Source organism: Cibotium barometz, chromosome 23 (genome assembly GCF_041138505.1).
Source record: "Cibotium barometz isolate CiBa-2024 chromosome 23, ASM4113850v1, whole genome shotgun sequence".
Lineage (NCBI taxonomy): Eukaryota > Viridiplantae > Streptophyta > Polypodiopsida > Cyatheales > Cibotiaceae > Cibotium > Cibotium barometz.
The window spans coordinates 24872591-24894848 of NC_141068.1; the positions used below are offsets into that span (position 1 = coordinate 24872591).

General features: G+C 39.1%; 1 protein-coding gene across 7 annotated transcripts; it reads right to left on the reverse strand.

The window, feature by feature from the left end:
* Positions 1-9985: 9985 nt before the first annotated feature.
* LOC147625774 (uncharacterized) lies at positions 9986-14853 on the reverse strand. 7 transcript variants are annotated; one of them, XM_086817334.1, is made up of 7 exons: positions 14584-14850; positions 13807-13971; positions 13404-13721; positions 12465-12683; positions 12259-12372; positions 11104-12119; positions 9986-11004 (listed from the first exon to the last, which is right to left on the reverse strand). In XM_086817334.1, exons 2-7 carry the CDS (start codon positions 13936-13938, stop codon positions 10326-10328), a joined length of 2478 nt encoding a protein of 825 aa, XP_086673460.1. In that variant the 5' UTR covers positions 13939-13971; positions 14584-14850; the 3' UTR covers positions 9986-10325. The 7 variants fall into 7 exon arrangements, with proteins under 7 accessions (XP_086673460.1, XP_086673461.1, XP_086673459.1 ...); XM_086817335.1 differs by having other exon boundaries at positions 14521-14812; XM_086817333.1 differs by having other exon boundaries at positions 14342-14792.
* Positions 14854-22258: the final 7405 nt, after the last annotated feature.

Here is a 22258-nt window from a genome sequence, read left to right on the forward strand (position 1 = left end):
CAGAGGTAGACCCTCTAACCAACCCGCAGTTTCAAACCAAAGTAATGCAAGACCTCTGCCTCAAAATAGGAGAAGTCAAAGTGAGTTGTTCCCAAATCGACCGTCCACTTCCAAGGCAGTAACGCTTGAAGTGATTGAAGATGAAGAAGAAGATGAAAGAGATCATACTCCACCTACGAGATGAGGACATCTCGCATTTTTTAAGTGGGGTAGGATGTAAGATTCCTACCCCAACCCCTCAAGATGTCCAGTTTGTCTCCCTATAATCAATCCCCTTTTCAGAATAATAACAGATCTTGTTTTTATCTGTTTTGGCCTAGAGAGAGAAAATTTTCTAGAGAGAGATAATTCAGTTTCTAGATATCTTTGGATGAAAAAATATCCCTTCTTATTAAAATGATTTCCCCTGAAACAGAAATTCAAAAAGAACTTTCCAGTGTGCAATTGGAATAAATTAAAAATAGGTAAAAAGGAGGACCTTAGCCTGAGGGTCCAGATTTTCTGAAAATTTTGGATTAAGGTTCCTATAGACCAATAAGATTAATCCAAATGTAGGGAGGAGATAAATTGAAAAATAAAAGAGAAATCTCCTAAAAATGAGTAAATACTCACATAAGATGAAGAATTGACTAAGGACAAGGTTATTAGTTAAAAAAGAAGAGATATTTAGAGGAAATGATGCATTTTTGACACCTCACTGTGGGGAATTCCCCTCATGAAAGGAGGCACCTATTTCACATGTGTGGATGAGTTTTAAATCACACATAATGAGATATTTTCATCTCTCCTCTCTCCTATTTCAACTAGATCCAAAAAGTAAGCTTAACTAACCTAAAAATGGTCAAAAAGTGACCAAACTGATCTGGAAAATTCTAGAATCAGTTTGCTTGGTTAGAGGCTCACTTTTGCTATAAATAGAAGCCTCCCCCTTTGTAAAGGCTAATAGTGTTTTATGCACTGTTACTCTACTCCTCCCCATAGCCAAAAACATTGAATTCATTGATAATTCACTTTTTTTTTACTATTTCCTCTACAAAGAATTGGTGGTCACTCTTGATCTAAGCAAGAGTAGAACCCTCAACCCCTCAAGCCAAAGGATAGCTCCAAAACCCCATGTAAGTTAGAAATTCTACTTTTTTCTAATTCTATTCTATGGTTTTATGATTTCTTGCTTCTTTTAAATTGAAATTGGATGTTATGCCTTGATGGAAAGGCTTCCCTCTTCTCTTCATTGAATTCAGCCCTTCTTTATCCAAGATGTGTAATCAAATAAATAGAGTTAAACTTTTCGTATTGTTTTCTCTTAAAAAATGAGAATTGATTAAATTAGAATGCTAAATTCATCTTGGGGTAAATTCTAAGTAGATTTAGAGTGTAAAAATTGAAAAATGGTCAGCCATACAAAGGAGGTTATGGCATAATTTTCTTAAATTTTGTGGAAATAAGTTTTATCTTTATGTTATTCAAAAAGAGTAGTCCTCTCCGTTTGTGTATTCTAAAAGTGTTATTTTCATTCTAAGCATAGAAAGATGCATATTGGAAATATTTTTATTGTAAAAGCATTTTTTCCATTAGAATTAATTTCTATGCATAGAAAGATGCATATTGGAAATATTTTTATTGTAAAAGCGTTATTTTCATTAGAATTAATTTCTATGCATAGAAAGATGTATAAAGAAATTTATTTGTATTTCAAAAGAGTTATTCTCATTAATTTTGATTTTATGCATAGAAAGATGCATAAATTAGAATGCTAAATTTATCTTGGGGTAAATTCTAAGTAGATTTAGAGTGTAAAAATTGAAAAATGGTCAGCCATACAAAGGAGGTTATGGCAAAATTTTCTTAAATTTTGTGGAAATAAGTTTTATTTTTATGTTATTCAAAAAGAGTAGTCCTCTCTATTTGTGTATTCTAAAAGTGTTATTTTCATTCTGTGCATATAGAAAGATGCATATTGGAAATATTTTTATTGTAAAAGCGTTATTTCCATTAGAATTAATTTTTATGCATAGAAAGATGCATATTGGAAATATTTTTATTGTAAAAGCGTTATTTTCATTAGAATTAATTTCTATGCACAGAAAGATGCGTATTGGAAATATTTTTATTGTAAAAGCGTTATTTTTATTAGAATTAATTTTATGCATAGAAAGATGCATAAAGAAATTTATTTTCATTTCAAAAGAGTTATTCTCATAAATTTTGATTTTATGCATAGAAAGATGCATAAAGGAATTTATTTTCATTTCAAAAGAGTTATTCTCATTCATTTTGATTTTATGCATGAAAAAGTTGCAACAGCTGACGGAGAGTCAACGGAGGACGTCTCGCGTAGGAAGGTCGGTCGAGGTCTTAACCAGCCTCGGTTCGATTTAAATGGTGAGCTTTCGGTACGGTGGATGAGGGACCAAGGAAGCGGCCTATGAGTGAAGCGCTAGGTGACCTGCGAGAGATCTTAGAGTGTGCTGATAATACGGTGCTCGGGCTCTGGGTCATTGAAGATACCCACAAGTACGTCGGGGAAGATATTGAATAAGGAGTAAGAGTTGTTTTCTAAATTCAGGCATGGATCATAGAGTTCAATGCTTTTTTCCTCATTGAGAGGCACAACCGTTGATTCTTTTCCATAGAACAATTTTTGTCCGGGATTTACTTCATCTATCGTACCATAACAGAATTGAGTTTCAATTTATGGATCCATCAGTCCAGCCTAACCCCATCCAGTCCCATGGGTTAGCCAAATGCCCAACCACTGTAGTGATGGGATCCAATTAGGAATTTGGTTAGGTTTTGTTCCGGGTATCAGGGAAAAGAGTTCCCAGGTCCCCTAGTCGGATATTCATGCAAACTTAAACTACTCACACCACTTACACACCCAATATGAAATTACCTTTTTCACAGAGTCAGCTATCTTTAAAAACCATCATTTAATGAAACCATGGTGTCACTGATCATAATCCTCAAAATCTCTGGTTAAATCCTTATTGTCATTCCTTCATCGGTGTACCTAATTGGCAACCAGAACGCTCACCACCTGTCCACTCAGGGGTCTTTTCGATAGTTCCTAGCTCATAGTAACCGACAATATATTCACATATCAAAATGGAATATCCATTGAAGATCAGCAAGATCAACCAACGGATCCATATAAAAAGAGACATGGACTCATCCGTTGAGGACCAGCAAGGTCAATCAACCAGATCTATGCCCGAATTCAGAAAACAACTCTTACTCCTTATTCAATATCTTCCCCGACGTACTTGTGGGTATGTTCGGCGACCCAGAGCCCGAGCACCGTATGGTTAGCACCCTCTAAGATCCTTCGGAAGTCACCTAGCGCTTCACTCATAGACCGCTTCCTTGGTCCCTCATCCACCGTACTACCGGAAGCTCACCATTTAAATCGAACCGAGGCTGGTCAAGACCTCGGCCGACCTTGCTAGGCGAGACGTCCTCCGTTGACTCTTTGTCAGCTGTTGCAACTTTATCACTAGGTCTCCACATGACCTCATTCACAAGAAGATCAAAATGCTTCCCCAGCATTCTTGACATAAAACAGTCATTTCAAAACAAGTCATAAATACAATTTCTATAACGAACTCTCGTCTTTTCACATTAATCAACATTACTTAATCCACATTCATTTCATATAAATTTCCATTCTTATCCAATCACATCATTTTTTATCTCATCACTTCTTTCCTCAATTATCCTCATCAGATCTCATCCACTCACATTTACCCATATCCACATCTTATCACATCACATTCATTCACATCTCATCCATTCAGACCACATCACATTCACTCACATCACATCTCATTCAGACCACATCACATTCATTCACAACACATCTCATTCAGACCACATCACATTCATTCACATCTATCCCGATTCACATCCATTCACATCCCATATCATTCATTCACATCCCGATTCACATGACATCACATCCATTCATATCCCATACCATTCATTCACATCCCGATTCACAGGCTATCATATTCATTCACATCCCTTATCATTCATTCACATCCCTTATCATTCATATCTATCCAATTTACATCACATCTCATCGCCTCTATTCTCGTTCATATTCATCACATTCACATCCACATCTATTCTTTCACCTACATCTACATCCATCCTTTTCACATACATACATTCACATCCATTCTTTCACATACATATACATCCGTCCCATATCATTCATTTACATCCTGATTCACATGATATCTCATCACTTCTATTCACATCACATCTATCCATCCATTTATTCATATTTATCTGATTCACATCACATCTATCCTACCATCCATTCATTCACATTTATTTGATTCACATCACATCTATCCATCCATTCATTCTTTTAAAAAAATCAACTTTAGTGGGAATAACACTTTTATAAAAATTCTTTTATACATCTATCTATGCATAAATTCAATTTTAAGGAAAATAGCACTTTCGAAATAAAAATAAATCCTTTACGCATCTTTCTATGCATAAAAAAGAATTTAATGAGAATAACTCTTTTGAAATGAAAATAAATTCCTTTATGCATCTTTCTATATACATAGAATCAAAATTAATGAGAATAACTCTTTTGAAATGAAAATAAATTCCTTTATGCATCTTTCTATGCATAAAATCAAAATTAATGAGAATAACTCTTTTAAAATAAAAATAAATTCCTTTATGCATCTTTCTATGCATAAAATTAATTCTAATAAAAATAATACTTTTACAATAAAAAATATTTCCAATATGCATCTTTCTATGCATAGAAATTAATTCTAATGAAAATAACGCTTTTACAATAAAAATATTTCCAATATGCATCTTTCTATGCATAGAAATCAATTCTAATAAAAATAACGCTTTTACAATAAAAATATTTCCAATATGCATCTTTCTATGCATAGAATGAAAATAACACTTTTAGAATACACAAACGGAGGGGATTACTCTTTTTGAATAACATAAAGATAAAACTTATTTTCACAAAATTTAAGAAAATTTTACCATAACCTCCTTTATATGGCTGACCATTTTTTAATGTTTACACTCTAAATCTACTTTGAATTTACCCCAAGATGAGTTTAGCATTCTAATTTAATCAATTCTCATTTTTTTAAGAAAAAACAATACGGAAAGTTTAACTCTATTTATTTGATTACACATCTTGGATAAAGAAGGGCTGAATTCAATGAAGAGAAGGGGGAAGCCTTTCCATCAAGGCATAACATCCAATTTCAATTTAAAAGAACCAAGAAATCATAAAACCATAGAATGGAATTAGAAAAAAGTAGAATTTCTAACTTACATGGGGTTTTGTGAGCTATCCTTTAGCTTGGGGAATTGAGGGTTCTACTCTTGCTTGGATCAAGAGTGGCCACCAATTCTTTGTAGAGGAAATAGTCAAAAATAAGTGAATTATCAATGAATTCAATGTTTTTGGCTTTGGGCAGGAGTAGAGTAACAGTGCATAAAACACTATTAGCTTTTACAAAGGGGGAGGCTTCTTTTTATAGGAAAAAGTGAGCCTCTAACCAAGCAAAGTGATTCTAGAATTTTCCAGATCAGTTTGGTCACTTTTTGACCATTTTTAGGTCAGTTTAGCTTACTTTTTGGATCTAGTTGAAACATGAGAGAGGAGAGATGAAAATATCTCATTATTTGTGAGTTTAAAACTCATCCACACATGTGAAATAGGTGCCTCCTTCATGAGGGGAACTCCCCACACTGAGGTGTCAAAATGCATCATTTTCTCTAAATATCTTTTCTTTTTAACTAATAACCTTGTCCTTAGTCAACTCTTCATCCTATGTGAGTATTTACTCTTTTTTGGGAGATTTTTCTTTTATTCTTCAATTTATCTCCTCCCTACATTTGGATTAATCTTATTGGTCCGTATGAACCTTAATCCAAAATTTTCAGAAAATCTGGACCCTCGGGCTAAGGTCCTTTTTACCTATTTTCAATTTATTCCAATTGCACACTGGAAAGTTCTTTTTGAATTTCTGTTTCAGGAAAAATCATTTTAATAAGAAGGGATATTTTTCCATCCAAAGATATCTAGAAACTGAATTATCTCTCTCTAGAATATTTTCTCTCTCTAGGCCAAAATAGATAGAAACAAGATCTGTTATTATTCTGAAAAGGGGATTGATTACAGGGAGAGAAACTAGACATCTTGAGGGGCTGGGGGAGGAATCTTACAGTATATTCAAATAACCAATGCGCTTATGCCATACGTCAATATCTATATATGTTAGGTCTGCATAGACTTCAACCGATGTATATTCACATGACAAATGTACTTGTGCTATATGTCAATATCTGTAATGACACATGTTTCATGCGCAAACATGGCTACCTTCACCTCAGGCATGCTTACATCCAAAGTAAACATCTTGCCATTTTTGTTACCTTTTGCAACCAAGCGACACTGATTTTTAAAGTCTTCAAAACATCCTTGAGTATTAAACCTCACTTACAAACCCTGCTCAACCATCTATCCAATAGAAGCCACGTTCTTTATAATATTTGGAGCATAAAGTATATCTACCAAGTACTTCAGTTTGTCATCCCTGTATAGACAATGGCACGTTACCAACATGCACAATGGGATACACAGTATCATCACCTGTTTCTACATAACCTGGTTTTTCCATTTTCTGCATGTCTCTAAACCACTCACCATGATTGGTCATGTGGTTAGATGCACTAGAATCCACATACCATATATCTTGAGATCCTAACACATCTCCTGTTGTGGAACTTAGCATGTGCTGTATCACAAACAACTGCTCACTTCACCACCCTGTTTACTAGATGATGCTTGCTAGCAACTTTCCACTTTTAATATCATATAGCAATCCTTTGCCATGTGTTCTATTTTGCCACAATAATAGCACTCTATGCTATTTGAACTATGATTTCTTTGCCAACCACCTCGGCATCTTTGGCTCCCCCTGCCTCTAGACTGGCCTCTTCCACCTGTGTATGATTGCTGCTACTATGAATTATTGAATTGTTGTTGTCCAAAATTTCGATATCCTTGTCGGCCACCACCTTAGCCTTGACCATGACCTCTGCCTCTACCTAAATTAGAGTAGAAGGCCTATTCTTGCTTTGTGAAGAAGAGTCGTCACACCTAGAGACTTTTCTTTTATGAGATCAACATAGACACCAAGTTTCGAAAGTTGGGGAAACATTCTTTCTGACTGCAATGGAGGTCTTGAATGACTTGTTCTCTTTACCAAGCCCATTCAAACAGACACTCACCAAATCATCATCTTCCACTGATACATTGATAGACCCAAGGGATTCAACAATCCCCTTGATCTTTAAAGCATACTCATTGATAGACATGCTTTTCTTTTCTATAGTATGCAGCTCTTATTTTAGCCGTAGTTTCCTTGCCTTTGTATTGGTTTGGAACATCTACACAAGTTCTACCATGTGGAGTGTTGGCATCATGTATGTGTCCTATCATTATGTATGTGACATTGATCGAAAGCCAATACATGACTTTCCTTACACCCTGATTCCAATTCTTAAATGCCTTTATATCTACTGGAGTGGCATTCTCTTCAAATAACTCTGGAGGCTCCTCATTGTCTCCTTCGACATTATCCCAAAAGAAGTGCAAGACACAAGAGAGAGAGATGGATGACTGAATTTTCTCTTATCTTCTTCTCTTCTCTACAACCATATAACTAAAAGATAAGAGTACATAAAGGAAAAGTACTCTCCTACAGTAACATACAAATGGTCAGTCCATAATGTGAACTCGACTATATGAGCTGGCGCTATAACTATGCTATAACTCTCGTCCTCCAAAGTGGCTGTCATACAGCCTATCATCACTGGCGGCATATCAACCATAATCTCACCAATCATGCCAATGGTATAAGTGCGAAAGCTATCGCCCAGGTGGGTCATCAATGTCCGCTGTAGCACTAGTTGATCTTGATATCTCAACATAGACAAGCCCTTCTAGCTTCAGTATCCACTCGTCAAAGTATCCGCGCACACTAGAGGGTTTCGTCGATTTTTCTTCAGGCTGGCCGATTTTAACGATTGCTCCATCTGGTCTTTTGAAGCATTTGTCACCTACACTTCAAATCACTCCCATTACACATATCTCATGTGTATTGCCAGATTTGTAAGAGGTAAAGATACTACCTAAACTAAAACTAGGTAAGACCACCTCAACTATCCAACCCTATATTTCACTCTAAATGTTATAAAAAGAAGTCATCAATGAGTAGACACCCATCTCATCTCATTTCTATTGTTTCCACCACACCTTACCACCTTAAGTAGCTTTTTGGCGCTAAGAGGAGGTGATGACATGTCGTAACCAAACCTTACCACCTAAGAGTAGCAAATCAAGTACCCAGGGGGGGAATTGGAGTTGTAAATCTCACATCCAACCACCTTGCATTAGCCTAAGAATATGGCATCAAAGGGGGGTGTTGAGAAATATAGTGCTATGGAGCACAAAGAAGGTAGGGAGTGAGTGTAATTCTAGCAAGCTGCCACATAAGCAAGTAGGAATTATCTCACATGAGCTAACAAATCCAAGATGTACCAATCTCATACAAAAGGGATCACTTTCAAACGATCAAATCAAGCAAGCTCTCAAGTCTTTGTATGAGTACAAGTCTTAATCTTGTAACCTAACTGAACTTGAGTCTAAAACTTGATTATTTCCTTTTCTCGTCACTATGAGTGCACTTAGGCATCATTTAGGATTATGCATCATCATCACTTTAGCTCACATCTTCCATAGCCATGCACAACGGCCTATCTTGTTGTTGGCAAGTGATGACAACATGGTTATTGATTTGATTTTTTTTCTTTTGCAAGGGGGGTGATGTCAATGTGATGCCTTGGTGTAGCCTTTAGTATATATTGTAGCACAAACTGTAATAGTCTGCTGGATTGTGCCACTTTTTAAATAGCCTTTGTCCGGTTCAAAGTTGACGAGATACTAATTCGCCTCATTGCTTACTTCTAGTGAGCAAGAGTGTTGCATTCCTCAAATCAACATCCTTATTTCCTTGACATTGACTACGCTTTTCTTCATTCAATTGATCTCAATCCCTCCTAAGCTTGGTTCAATCTCTCGTGTTAAGATGACCTTTGAACTCTTAAACATGGCTATAGTGTGTGGCGTTCTTCCCTTCTTCATCATCAACAAAATCAATCTCTTCTAAGAGCTCTACATTCATCAAACCCTTTTTTCCTCTTGATTTACTTCGCTTTTTGTTCACTTTTTTTTTTGAAGAATCTTCGCGTAGAACTATTGTATTTCTTCCAAGGGGATGATATAAACATCCTTCCTTCGAAGTTATGTGAAAATTGTGTAGTTTTGGGAGCAATTGCAGCAGAATCCATTGGGGCGTTAAATTAACTCCCACCTTTAAGAGCCTTGATCGTGTAGAACCCTGATTTTAACCAACATTCTCCTCATATTATGATTTCCTTGATTACCTCTCCCTTTAGGCTCTCTAATTTTCTCTTGCACTTATTTCATAATAGCGTAGTGGATTTAACAATAGCGTAGTGGATTTAACACCTCTATCAATCTTCATAAACTTGCCTTAACTTCCACATGCAGATTATGGTGGGTAATAAGGACTTGTTACTATTGCCCTCAAGAGAAAAGTCTGTAATTGTCAATGCATCACAACATCACGCACATGATAGCAAGCTGACAAAATGCAAAATAAGTATATTGCTAAAACATCAACCTTCTAAAGTAGCAGTAGTAGCAGCACTAAAAGAAAAGAATGATTATTAAAAAACAAATTATTTCCATTCCAGAGAATTAGAAAGGCCTTGCATTGCACTAAAAATCCCCACTTGAGTAAAAATAATAACCTTTTCCTGCATCAGTTATACAAGGCTTTTTTGGTCAAACAACAGTAAAGGCAGGCAAAAAGCCTTGGTTACAAAAAGAAGGAACATATTGGTCAAAAGCAACTGTATTCAACAGGCATTAAGTACATGGAAAGAGACAATACAGTAACAATTATTATATGCTGGGGTGCGCTATATAGCTAAAAGGCCAAACATCCCTTCTGCAGCTAAAGTAGCAGTAGTAGCAGCACCTACTGGATGTTTATGTTTATGTTTACAAGCCATCACAATGTTACATTACAAAACTCCAAGCCTCTGAACCAAACCCACATTCCAATCAAAGTTCCTTCAAAAACTTAGTATATGTAAGAAGTTCAGAAAATCCAAAGCAAAAGCTACTTCTGCTATCTTCATGAATGCTGGGATAAACTTGAATGTGAGACAACCACCTACTTGCCATGTCTGCGCGAATCCCCATTTGAGCGAGGCGAGTTTTCCGTGCTCATATCCCGCAGTGACGTCAACTGCCCCTTGCTGCTGGCACGCACATGCAATGCAGGCCTGTGTGTCACAGAAGAGCTCTTGCCTTCCAATGCAGAAAGAGAATGCCGTCTTTTTGTTGCAGAATCCGGTTTCTGCTTGGGAGACTCCAATTTCTGCTTGGGTGAATCCGATTTCTGCTTAGGGCTGGTGAGGGCACGTATCTTGGCCTTTGAAGACTTGGTTGTGGCCATGTAATTAGGAACAGATGGAGATACACATTCTGCCTGCTGTTCATGTTTTGAACTTGGACTGGCCATAAGTTTGTTTGAAGCATCAGTAGATTTTGCGCCAACAGACACTACAGATGCATCACACCTGCCGTTCGTTTCAGACAAGGCATCAGCTTCTGTGACCTCGTCAATCTTAGTTTCGACGGACTGACGCTCTCCCCCATCCATGGCATCTTCATCTCCATTTGTTGCACTTGCTGCTTCACTCACCAGTATCATACTGTCCCCATTTATGCTAGGGGCAGCATTCTCCTCTGGCATAAGCACCCCATTTGACAGTTCTTCATATGTAAGATCTGGAATACATAATGGAGGTGGCGGTGTGATATGCGGCCTTGGAGGCGAGCCCAGGTCTCTGGAACAAAGAGTCAGTGGTGAGGCAGACTGTAATGGAGAGCTCAATTCTACTGGGGAAAAGGAGGAGGGTGAGGGTGAAGTTGGGTTTGAAACAGACCGTCTGGGTGGAGAGTCAAACTGAGTCTGCAAATTCTCCAGAGAATCTGATGTGATTGATAAGGTGGCCACGGCTGTAGGCTTCATAGCACATGCTGGAGATTTGGGGTAGCTATTCAGTGTGCTCGACACAGTGGGAGATACTATTTGTGGAGCAGCAGATGTTGATAATCTTAAGTCTGTATCTGGGGTGCTTGGGAAGGTAGCCACTGCCAGCTGAGTAGCACATGATGATTTCAAGTGCGTATCTGGTGTGCTTGATAAGCTGGCCACTATCAGTTCAGTAGCACATGCTGATGATGTCGGGTGGGTCACATCAGATGTGGCTGAAGTTTCAGAACATGTCACTGCAGAGGTGGCTATTGGTTGAGCTGGATGTAAGCTAATTTTCTTTGTTACAAGGGGAGGACTGGCTCTCTTGAAGGATGGAAGAGGTGGTGGTGGAGGGGGTGGAGGTGATGGAAGAAGCCTTTGAACCACTGATGTATTCGCCAACACACTATCCTCTGCTGCAGCTGAATTTTCTTTCTTTACAACATGCCTCTCTACCTCTGTTGGGCTTGGAAGAAGCCTTTGCACAAGTGATGTGTTAGCCGACACATTAGCCTCTACTGCAGAGTCGCTCCCAGATAAGGTTTGTTTCTTTGCACTATGCCTCTCTACCTCTGTTGGGGGCTTCACTTTATCATCTTTCTTCACTACCACAGTTAATGTTCCTTCTTGCTCTCTTGCTGGTGGGCTTCCCCGTGGACGAGACATGGTGCCATCTGCAGGCTCACTCAAAAATATACCTTCTTTCTTTGAACTCCCCACGTGCCTCTCTGCTTCCATTTTGGTCTTCATCTTCTCGTTTTTTATGGTTACCATGTCTTGTTGCTCTCTTGCTGCATTTGGAGGGTTTCCCCAGGGGCGAGCTGCCATCCAACGTTCTAACCAGATCCAAGCCCAGTGGCTTTTGTCTGGAAGACTACTATCAATTACTAAAGAAGGACTCTGCTTTGGTGTACATCTGTTGAGCTGCAAGAAGATCTGCCCATATTAGCATACAATGTACACAGCCAACATCAGAAAAAAGTGAATCCTTTAACCACTCAGGACGCTTCTAGCTCCGAAAAGGCATGAAAATAGAAATCTTACAAGATGAATAGAAGCATACCTGTTCAGAGAATGCATACACCAGGGCACGCTGTCGCTTCATGACTGCATCTTGCTTGCTTTGAGCCTTCGCCTGCAACTGCTGTACAGTAGCCATGCTACTGACCCAACCTTCCTGCAATATACCACACAGGACTTTTAAGAGCTTATAAGTAAAGGGTGGTTGTATACAAAATGACAGCCATGTGGTGGAAAGACCCCTCTCACCGCTGGTTTTTTTCTCTGCTGTCTTGTCTGTTGCAGGTGTCTTTGAACCAACTGACCAAGCTCAGATGTTCGAACACGGCGGCCCCGGGCAAGGGCCTGAACTCTTACCAACGCATGCATGCACTGCAGTGTTGTGGATGCCTGCTTTCTCACTATTTGTCCTCGAGCCAATGCTTGAAGCCTTACCAAAGCTTTCAATGCTCGAAAAGCACGCTGTGCCTGCAGAACATCAATCTTTAAAGCCTCCACTGATTCAACAGGGGTTAAACAACTGGCTGATACAGAAAGCAAATAAAAATTTAACACCAGACACACCGAACGACCACTGGAACCTTCATTGTGATCTCATAGACATGAATGGGTCGAAGGAAGCTGCAGATTCATCTACGTAGACCTCTATGCATGTCCATGTATGTATCTGTGCATCGGTGAGAGAGTGCATGCAAGCCCCAGGTCCAGAGCCCTAAACGCACAATAAGTGCATGTATGTGCACAACTGGGAGGCTATGTCCAAGCATCTGTGCCAGCGAGGCCTACCAGCCCACACCTTCCATGCATTCCCCCCCTCTTCAATCTCCTCCTAAACCTTTATGTATGTCCCTCTCTGTAAGAACAAGAGGGGGTGGGCTCCATGCATATGCATGCAAGCACATGTGTGGTTCCACGTGGGATCGAGGCCTGTGTGCATGTCCATGCATGTTGTGTGTGTGTGTGTGTGTGTGTGTGTGTGTGTGTGTTGTGTTGTGTTGCAAGCACATGTGTAACCACATGGGATCAAGGCCTCCGTGCATGTCCATGCATGTTGTGTGTGTGTGTGTGTGTGTGTGTGTGTGTGTGTGTTGTGTTGTGTTGTGTTGTGTTGTGTTGTGTGCATGTACATGTACATGTACATGTACATGTACATGTACATGTACATGTACATGTGCAAGACATCCCTACCAGGTAACATCGAAAGGCGGCCTGTATCTTCGCCGCAGCCCATTCTTCTCGATCAGACTCCTCGATGCGCTCCATCAGTCCTGTCTGTGACAGCTCCATGCAACCACCCCCATCTTGAGCCTTAACTGGACCCTTTGCTTCAAGACCAGGTCCTGTGGTAAATGATGCAGTTGGCCGCACATACTTGACCTGTTGGTTTTCCACCTGTACAGCTTTGATCTCAATGGCATCCGGAGATGGGGCAGTGGCTACAGCATCTCGATTCCGAGAAGAAGATTTGCCTAAGTTCCACAGGCATTTTTCCTTACTTCCCTTCCTCTGACCCACAAAAACAGAAACTGAGCACAGGCCAAGAGCAATCCTTCAAATCTAAAGCGTAAAGCTACAGGATGAGAAGGCTTACCAGTAGATCTCTGTCTTCCCTCTTGCTTGAATGCGATTCAGATTTCTCCTTTGCAGGCTTCTCTTTGGATGGAGATTTGAAAGCTTTAACACCAGCAACTAGGGTTTTGAACAGTTTTCCAGACTTCCCCATTTTCACGAGGCAGAGTTTGTAGGCTCAGTTACCCTGCAGAATCCATTTATGGCAAAATAGTGTTTAGGGTTTTAGCTGCACTTTCCTTGAGAAAACTCTTTTAAAAAGCCTAGAAAAAGCTCTCCCCTCATGTTTACACAACCATCACTAGCTAGGGCTTTTAAGTCATGTATTGACTTGTTTCGGTTAACCTACACTACGCGTAGTGGATATGAAAAATTTTTGCTGAGAAAAGCCTATTCTAAAATTGCTAGATGTAGCAGAGTGAACAGTAGAAGAATTCTAAGTATAAGGCTAATTTTTGGTGAAGCTTTAGCCATAGCTGCCCCTACCAAAAGCTTGATGAAACGTACAGGTTTCCAAGCAGCAAAATGCAGAAGAAGAAAACTTGGCTAAGAAGTACCGGGAAGGTTGGGAAATGGCGGTGCTTCTGCAGAGGGGATTCTCACAGAACTGCATTGAGCTCTCAGGTCGCCATAGCCACGCTAAGCAAGCAGAAGGGAAAGAGAGGCGAGAGATGGCTCAGAGGATGAAGAAACACACACACACACACACACACAGACAGAGAAGTGGGTAGTGCACCCTAATGTGAGCCCATTGAAAGCAACTGACCAACAGATCATAAGAAACGGGTGACAGACCCACCAGTGAAGCTCCCACAAACTCGCCGTTTTGAAAGGATTGTCTGATAAAAATTGATAGCAGCTTTTTGCACCAAAGTTGGCGTCAACATTGGGCTACACATTAAGAAGCTTTTTGCGAATTTGCACCAAATTTGGTAGCAACCCGAGAGAGAGAAAAGAAGAAGAAGAAAGAGAGAGAGAAAGGGGGGAATCCAATGCTGTGGGCGCCGGGGAAGACGACCACACTTCGCAGATTGCCACATCGAGGCATTAAATTTTTACATTTGTTAAAGTGGTCTTCGCCAAATTCAAGGTAAAGAAAAGTTAATGGAAAAGATGGTGGTGGTGGGGTGTTTTGATGGTGAGAAGTTAGACCCAAGGCATACAGTACTATCGTATGTTGTAAAGTAGAGCCAGCATTTGTCTCGTCTACAACTTAGGGGGGATTTCACATGACACACACTTCACTCTCTAAGGGCCTTACACATTTCTTTGGGTGTCCAAGCTCGCATCAAGGCCATCCTTTTTAGATTATATGCCCATCTTGTTACACATTTCTTTTTTTTTGGATCAATAATATTTATTTATATTAACTGTTCAAAATCTGGCATACATTCAAGATTTTACATCTTTCATCCTCACACAAGAAACAAGTATGATCCCATGAGATCTGATACCCCAGCAATAAGCAAGCCTCCATCCCAAGCCTGAATCAAGGCCAGCCTTTTAGATTACATGCCCATCTTCTTAGCCTTCACACACAGTTTACTTTGCCATATTTCAAGGTGAAGTTCTATCCTACCTATTTTCGTTACCATGTGACCATAACTAATGACTTGCCTTCCCTTCCTCTTTTTTAAACTACCTTCATGCTAATTTCATACCTAAGAACGATTCTTTAAAAAGAAGCATTTCTTTAGCTCTTCCCACCCACTATTTTGCTAATCTTCCACAACTTCTTCTCCCCTGTAGCTTTAGTTGTGTTCTGCATCTTATAAGATTTTTATTGAAATCCCTTTGTGGTCCTTTTGAAAGAAGAGGGTTGTGCGTATCATGCCTTTGCTTGACATCTTCTAAAGAAACAAGCAAATCTTGTGGAGGATTTCTCTTGCTCACCTTCAACACAAGAACTACTATTGGTGGTTAAAAACACCAAAGAGGTGAGCCACATTGGGGATTGCATGTTGCATAGGGATGTAGGGGAGAGAGAGAGATTAGATGTTGGACCTTGGTCATGGTGTGTAAACAAATGCTCACATGACTCCCATTTCTCACTATATAAGCAACTTTTTTTCATGCCCATATTGTAAGTTATCATTCATGAAGCATGTAAATGCCCTTAGATTGCAAGATTGATTTTACATGGAGTTCATTTTGATTCATAATTGTGGTAATGGGGGACTAGTTAAGTGAGTCACATGATCGAAGAAGACATTCCAGAGCCATCCAAACACGACGACGATGAAGAAATCCATGCTACAACTATTTACTTCTAGAATGTCTCCCTTCATGAGGAGGACAACTATGACTATGGTTTCTAAGTCCTCTCTCTATTCATGTGTGTAAGTGTCATGGGTACTTCTCTGCCCCGCACGCAAGTAGTCCCCAAAAAATGAGTTGTAATAAATGTTTGATGTATGTGTCAGTGTTTATGTGTTTTTTACCACCTTGTGTAAGGTTGCTTATCAGTCATCCTTGTTAGGAGCAGAGGGGGCGACAAAGAGTTGGTCATGAAGCTCGAGTAACTTGTTGATTGGAGGATTAACATGGCATGGGAGGTGCACATGGCTAGGTCCCTTTATAGCATTAGAAGCGCAATTACTTCTTTTGCGTGTTGGGACTCACCCTCGTTCGCTCCAAAGGGGGGTTTGTTGCGTATTTTGGAGGTTCACGTTGTGTTCATCTTGTGTTTGTAACCTTATGTGTTCACGTTGTGTTCATCTTGTGTTTGTAACCATCCTATGTATTTAACCTTATTCATATGTATGTGTGTGTGAACACCTACTTAGGTGTGAATACCCCCTTATATGTGGATAGCATAAGTGTGTCACATGTCATTAGTGTGTATGTGTGTTGATATGAGTCTTATGTCGATGTCAAAAGATAAGGCTAGCCTAAAAAAAGGATTATTTATACTTGGTGAATTTCAATCAATTAATCATCATTGAGTCATGCAATACTCTCTCTCTCTCTCTCTCTCTCTCTCTCTCTCTCTCTCTCTCTCTCTCTCTCTCTTGTGCACATGCACACCATGGAGCACTTTCATCCTCCGTAGCTCCAACATGTGAACCTGTAACCCTAATACCATTAACTATCTTATAAGCTATCCATGTGGCTTTTGTGTAAATAGCATTGTTTTATCATGTAACAAGAAAGATAAAACTTTTAACAATCTAATAGGATCAAAACATATCAATATGTCTATTGATAATCATAGGGATTAAACACAACCACCGTGAGATAAAAACAATGGTTAGCTGATTACAACATCTTATAGCACTAGATTTCCTTACACTAAATGTAAGTACAAGTACATCATCATTACACGATCAAATGGCTTTGTCTGCATAGACATTTGTAAGTACAAGTACATCTCCATGCATAGCCATTTGTTGACACCTTAGTGCCACCTTGCATATTAGGTGTCCAACAACTTCAACTATTCCCTTATTGCATGGAGCTTGCTCCCATTGCCACCTATTATTTTAATATTTCCACACACACGTGCATGCATACACCCCAATAAATTTGCAAATTGAACTCCCAATACTAGGTCGAGGCACCCCTTTTACACACTACTCAACTAATAAATTGGAGTGCAAGCCCCCAATAATAATGATTCAAACAAGTTGCAAACAACCATTTGCAAGTGGTGTCGTGCCAATTTTAATATCTCATTTTCAAATCTCTTGGGATCGATAAGTTTCAGAATCTTGAGAAAATTCAAGTACTATTTTAATCTTCAAATATGTCAAATCCTCTCTCTACCAAATGGAATTATGAAATTCATCAACTCATTGAATTATAAACATGGCAACAATGAAACTTTTAAACTTTCAATGTTACAAAACTTGGAGGATACATTTTGGTTCATGCTAACCATTTTAGTTCCTATTAACTACAATTGAAGTGTGCATTTTGGTGTGACTACAATTTTGTTATAGTTCCCAAGCCGCACTATAGTCTTACAAAACATCATCCAGAAAATCACCATGTGAAGGAGGTAAAGAGTTGGACCATCAAGTTTATAAGTGGTTTTTATACCTTACAAATTTTCTTGTAAAATCAATCTTGTTATGGACCACAATCACAAGTAACAATAAACGAAACAATGATAAAAATGATGGATGACCTTATTTATTGGTTATAACTATTAACATCAACAATGGTTAGTTCTAGGATACCTTTCATGGAAAATTTGGATGCCCTAATAGGATACCCTCCAAGTGATGGTTTTTAAAAATAGTCACCGTGTAGAGAAGATGGGTTTAAGGATGGTCATTAACAGAGGAAGTGTACGTCACCTTCCCCAAGTAGAACTCCATGACCACATGCCATAAAAATGGTGCTAATCGAGGAGGGTGCTAAAGGTGGACATGAAAGATTTGTCAAAAGCTTCTTAGATCTCGCATTTAGTTTGAGTAGTTGGGCCCTAATTAGCTTTTGTGTCCATCCAAAGCCCTCTTGTCACTCACCACCTTTTCTACGTCACCTTCATAGGAAAGAAGTAATAAGGGTTACCCCTCCCTTTCAGCTTGATAGGTGTGATGTCCTTGTTGTCCAGCCTCTGGATGACTTTGAGAATCCAAGTTCCAAGGTAGCATATCGAGCTTTCACACTTTGGTTGACCTTTCATACCTTGTCATGACCATGTGTTGCTTGCTAGTGGAGGCAATGTTCCCACAAGTGGCCCACTTCCTCCTCCCCTTGTATCAAATTTGTTGCTCCTTATGAAGCCATTATGTTGAGCTTTGTAGAAGCCTATCTCTTGGTGGACCCAATATCTATATTGTAGTACATGGGCTCACTAAAACTATTTGTCGTTACTTGTTGTTGGCGCCCCAGCAATCATCATTTCCACATGCATAGATGTGTAGCTTTTCCAACATGACTTTGTAATCTCCCACATTGCCATCATCTCTCTTTGATTGGAAAATCTGATTCTCCACTTTGGTTTTCTCGCAATCTCCCACATTGCCACTATATAAATTAACAAAGTGTCTACCCTTGCATCCTCCTTACCAAAACAACAACAAGAGTTCAAAAAGCGGAGTAATCCTACACCCATTGTATCATCCCCAAGCTTCACCGATAGCTTGGCCTATACCATAAGCTTGGCACTTCTACCATTATACATTGCTCATTGATGAGCTTAATGCAAGATATCATTTTTTCCTGCTTGCATATCTTTGCACACATGTTACTTATTCACACAAACCCCTATTATTATACTAGAGATCAAAAGCACTTTGAACAATCATATGAGCACAAGTGGAGGTAGTGTAATGGACCTTACCACCAACGATTCTTGAATAATTATTAATTATAGAGAAAGGACACACTAGTTATGCCTATTGCTTTAACTACATGTGATTCACAAGCTTTCCAAAAGCCTACAATGGTGTAAGTGTGAATGCTTAGTGGATGGAACTATTCATTCATTAAGCATTATTAGGCAGCAACCTTGAAGAAGCAAAAAAAACCTGTTCACTTTAATATTATCTTCTTAAACCAAGGCTTAAAAAGCCTTTGGAGTAAGAACCTACATAGTGCTAATACATACGGCCAGTGGCCCCACATTGTCTTACAGCTTATAGGTAGAAGGGGGAGGGGGATCTATTGCATGCTAACATCACACATGGAAAAATTAAAGGTAAAAAAATATGAAAGTGTTGTGCTGGTGTTAGTGGGGTGTGAAACGAAGAAGATAATTAAAAATTATAAATAAACATTATTGTATTTACTTGCCTCGGCTCACTAGAAAGTGACAAAAATTCAATTAAACATCGTTACTCAAAGGCTTAAATAAGCTATTTTTAGATGATATTAATAACTAAAGTTATAAGGAAAATAACCATCCTAGCATAATCCAAGATTTTAACTACCCAGGTAGTCCATCCCCTCACCTAGTCTTACAAATGCTAGGATCCAAAACACTCTTTCCACCCTATAGCACTCCATTTGAGAATTATGGATACACAACTTGGTTATTGGCTATTCATAGGGATGTCCAGTGCTCATCCATGTGTGGTTGCCACTTGGACTTGATATTGGCAAACCAAACTTCTTATCAATGTCTAAATTTCCAGACAAGTCTAAATTTCTGCACAAGCCTAAATTTCCAATTGGTTGGAACTTTGAGAGTGTTTACGTATGCAATTTAAATGCAAAACAAAACAAAAATTGAGAGCTTTTTTTGTGGCTGTAAAAAGAGCACAAAGGATTTGGAATTGCCTAGCTTACAACTAGTTGTTTGCTAATTTGACCCATTTTGTGACAAAGTGGTTGCCTAGGTTAACGATTTTCAATATGTTAAGAGGGACTCTAAGAGATCACCTATATTGCATAAAAATTCACTTGTCATTTTGAAAGGCAATACAATGTCTGCAGTGGTCATGACTGATGTTTGTGAACAACCCACATGCAAACTATCAATGCATTTGATGTGAAACGATAAACATAGAAAAATAAACGGTGTTGAGAAAACAACCACTAACTGCTACCTCATTGATAATACCACTAGTGAGATTGTGATTGAAGGTAGGAAGTGCTAGTGACAATACCACCAACAAGCTCCCATGGATGGTGTTCTTCCAGTGCGTGGGAACACTCGCAAAAAGGTGGGTGAGAGGCTTCTTTCTTGTGTTTGTAGCATTGAATAGATAAAATATTTAGTGTATATGTAGCTAAATAGTATATACATTGTATGAAAATTCATTCCCAATTAATAACTCGTTTTCCCCTAGCTTGGCAGTTTACTAGTAGCTGCTGATGAGATGAGCATATTCGAATCATAAAAGCTCGTATTTTCAGATTTTAAATTTTTAATGATTGCGACGAACAAAGGCAGGTCACGTGTTGTTGATGCGCAGGTTGCTTGTTGAGAATGGGTAAAAAGTTTAAAACCAAAAATCAAGCGATAATTATCTACTCCGGTGGACCCTGGTGCTTGGCAACGGTCACCAATCTCAATGCCTTGGCTCCCACTGGCTTGCGGACGCCATTCGTCATTCCTGGTCTCAGCACACATGGGCTCCCACGTGCTTAAATTTTGGGCTTCAAATTTACAGGGCTCGACAAAAAACCTTTTTCCTAACCCTTAAAAATAAGGGCATCTCAAAAGATTGACCGGTTTTTTTTAATGGTAAATTTACTTATTTTGCTGGTAATATACTTTAAAATTATGTTTTGTATAAACAGATGTGGGGGTAAGATATTTTGATGTAAAGGTTTTTTGCTGGTTTTTACATATATATATAATTATTGATTCATTTTTTTGGTGAAATTCAACCCTTAAATGTAAAGGTATGATAAATTTATAGACAATTTTTCTGAAATATGGCCGGTAAAATTACATTTAGGCAGCTATACAAGCATCCGAGAGTACACCAAAACGGCCTATACAAACATTGCGAGATAGCAAATTAGCTACATGACACATGTAGGTTCTCATAAAGCATCTTATTCTTTTGTGGATCATGCTCTCATTATGAAGAGGAACTCAATTCCTTTAAGGAAGCATTTGAAAATGATCATTGATGCAGGTCATTGGTACGAAGTGGGTTTATAAGCATAGACATAAAGTTGATAGTAGTGTTAGGCTAAGGCTTGTTGTAAAGAGTTATGCTTAGTAGAAGGGCATAGATTACAATGAGACTTTTGCACCCATGTCTCGTATGACTATGATTATATGTATTTTTGCATTGGTAGCACGTGTCATGGTTGAAATGTACATTAGTTGGATATTAATGCTGCTTTTTTGAATAGTGATTTTGCACAGTTGAGTTAGTCATCGCTCTTCAAGAGCCGACTAGGTGGTCCGGAATCACGCAAGTGTCGGGTTTTGACCAGACACATTATCATTATATCAGGGAGAAAAAGAGAAATTAGCCTGGCTTATGTCTCTACACATGACAGTAGGGCAGATATGTCTCTACACATGATAGTAGGGCAGATATGTTCATGAAAGCTTTCTCACAAGAGAAGTTTAAAGCTTTTCCCTTTACTCGTCCTCCTCGAGTGGTACTTGTACCTATACTCACATGGAAACATTCAGCTTGGCAAGCAGTAGAGTGGTGGCGCAAAGATGTGTTGCATGGCGACCAGCATTGAGAGCTTGGCAAGCACTGGAGTGGATCGAGCAAAGCTGTGTTGCATGGCGACCAACAGAGAGAAGCCCAACACACAGTCAAAATAGCCAGCAACGAATGCAGTTTGGAGAGGACGAGCAGCTTAGGGCACATTTGTTGAGCTGGACTGTGTGCCACGTACGCTCTGGGAATCTGGGATGATTGGTCGACCTTCTTAAAAACCACCTGGGTCCTGGGTGGCCCTGAAACGAAGCCCTGTACGCCTAACTTTGCCTATTTTGGCAAAGCTGGCATTGCAGCCTGCAGGCAACATAGTTGAAACTATGCTGGGCGTGTGGACACGAGACAGGCTGCTGGGATGGAAGTTGGAACTATAGTGTATGCCGC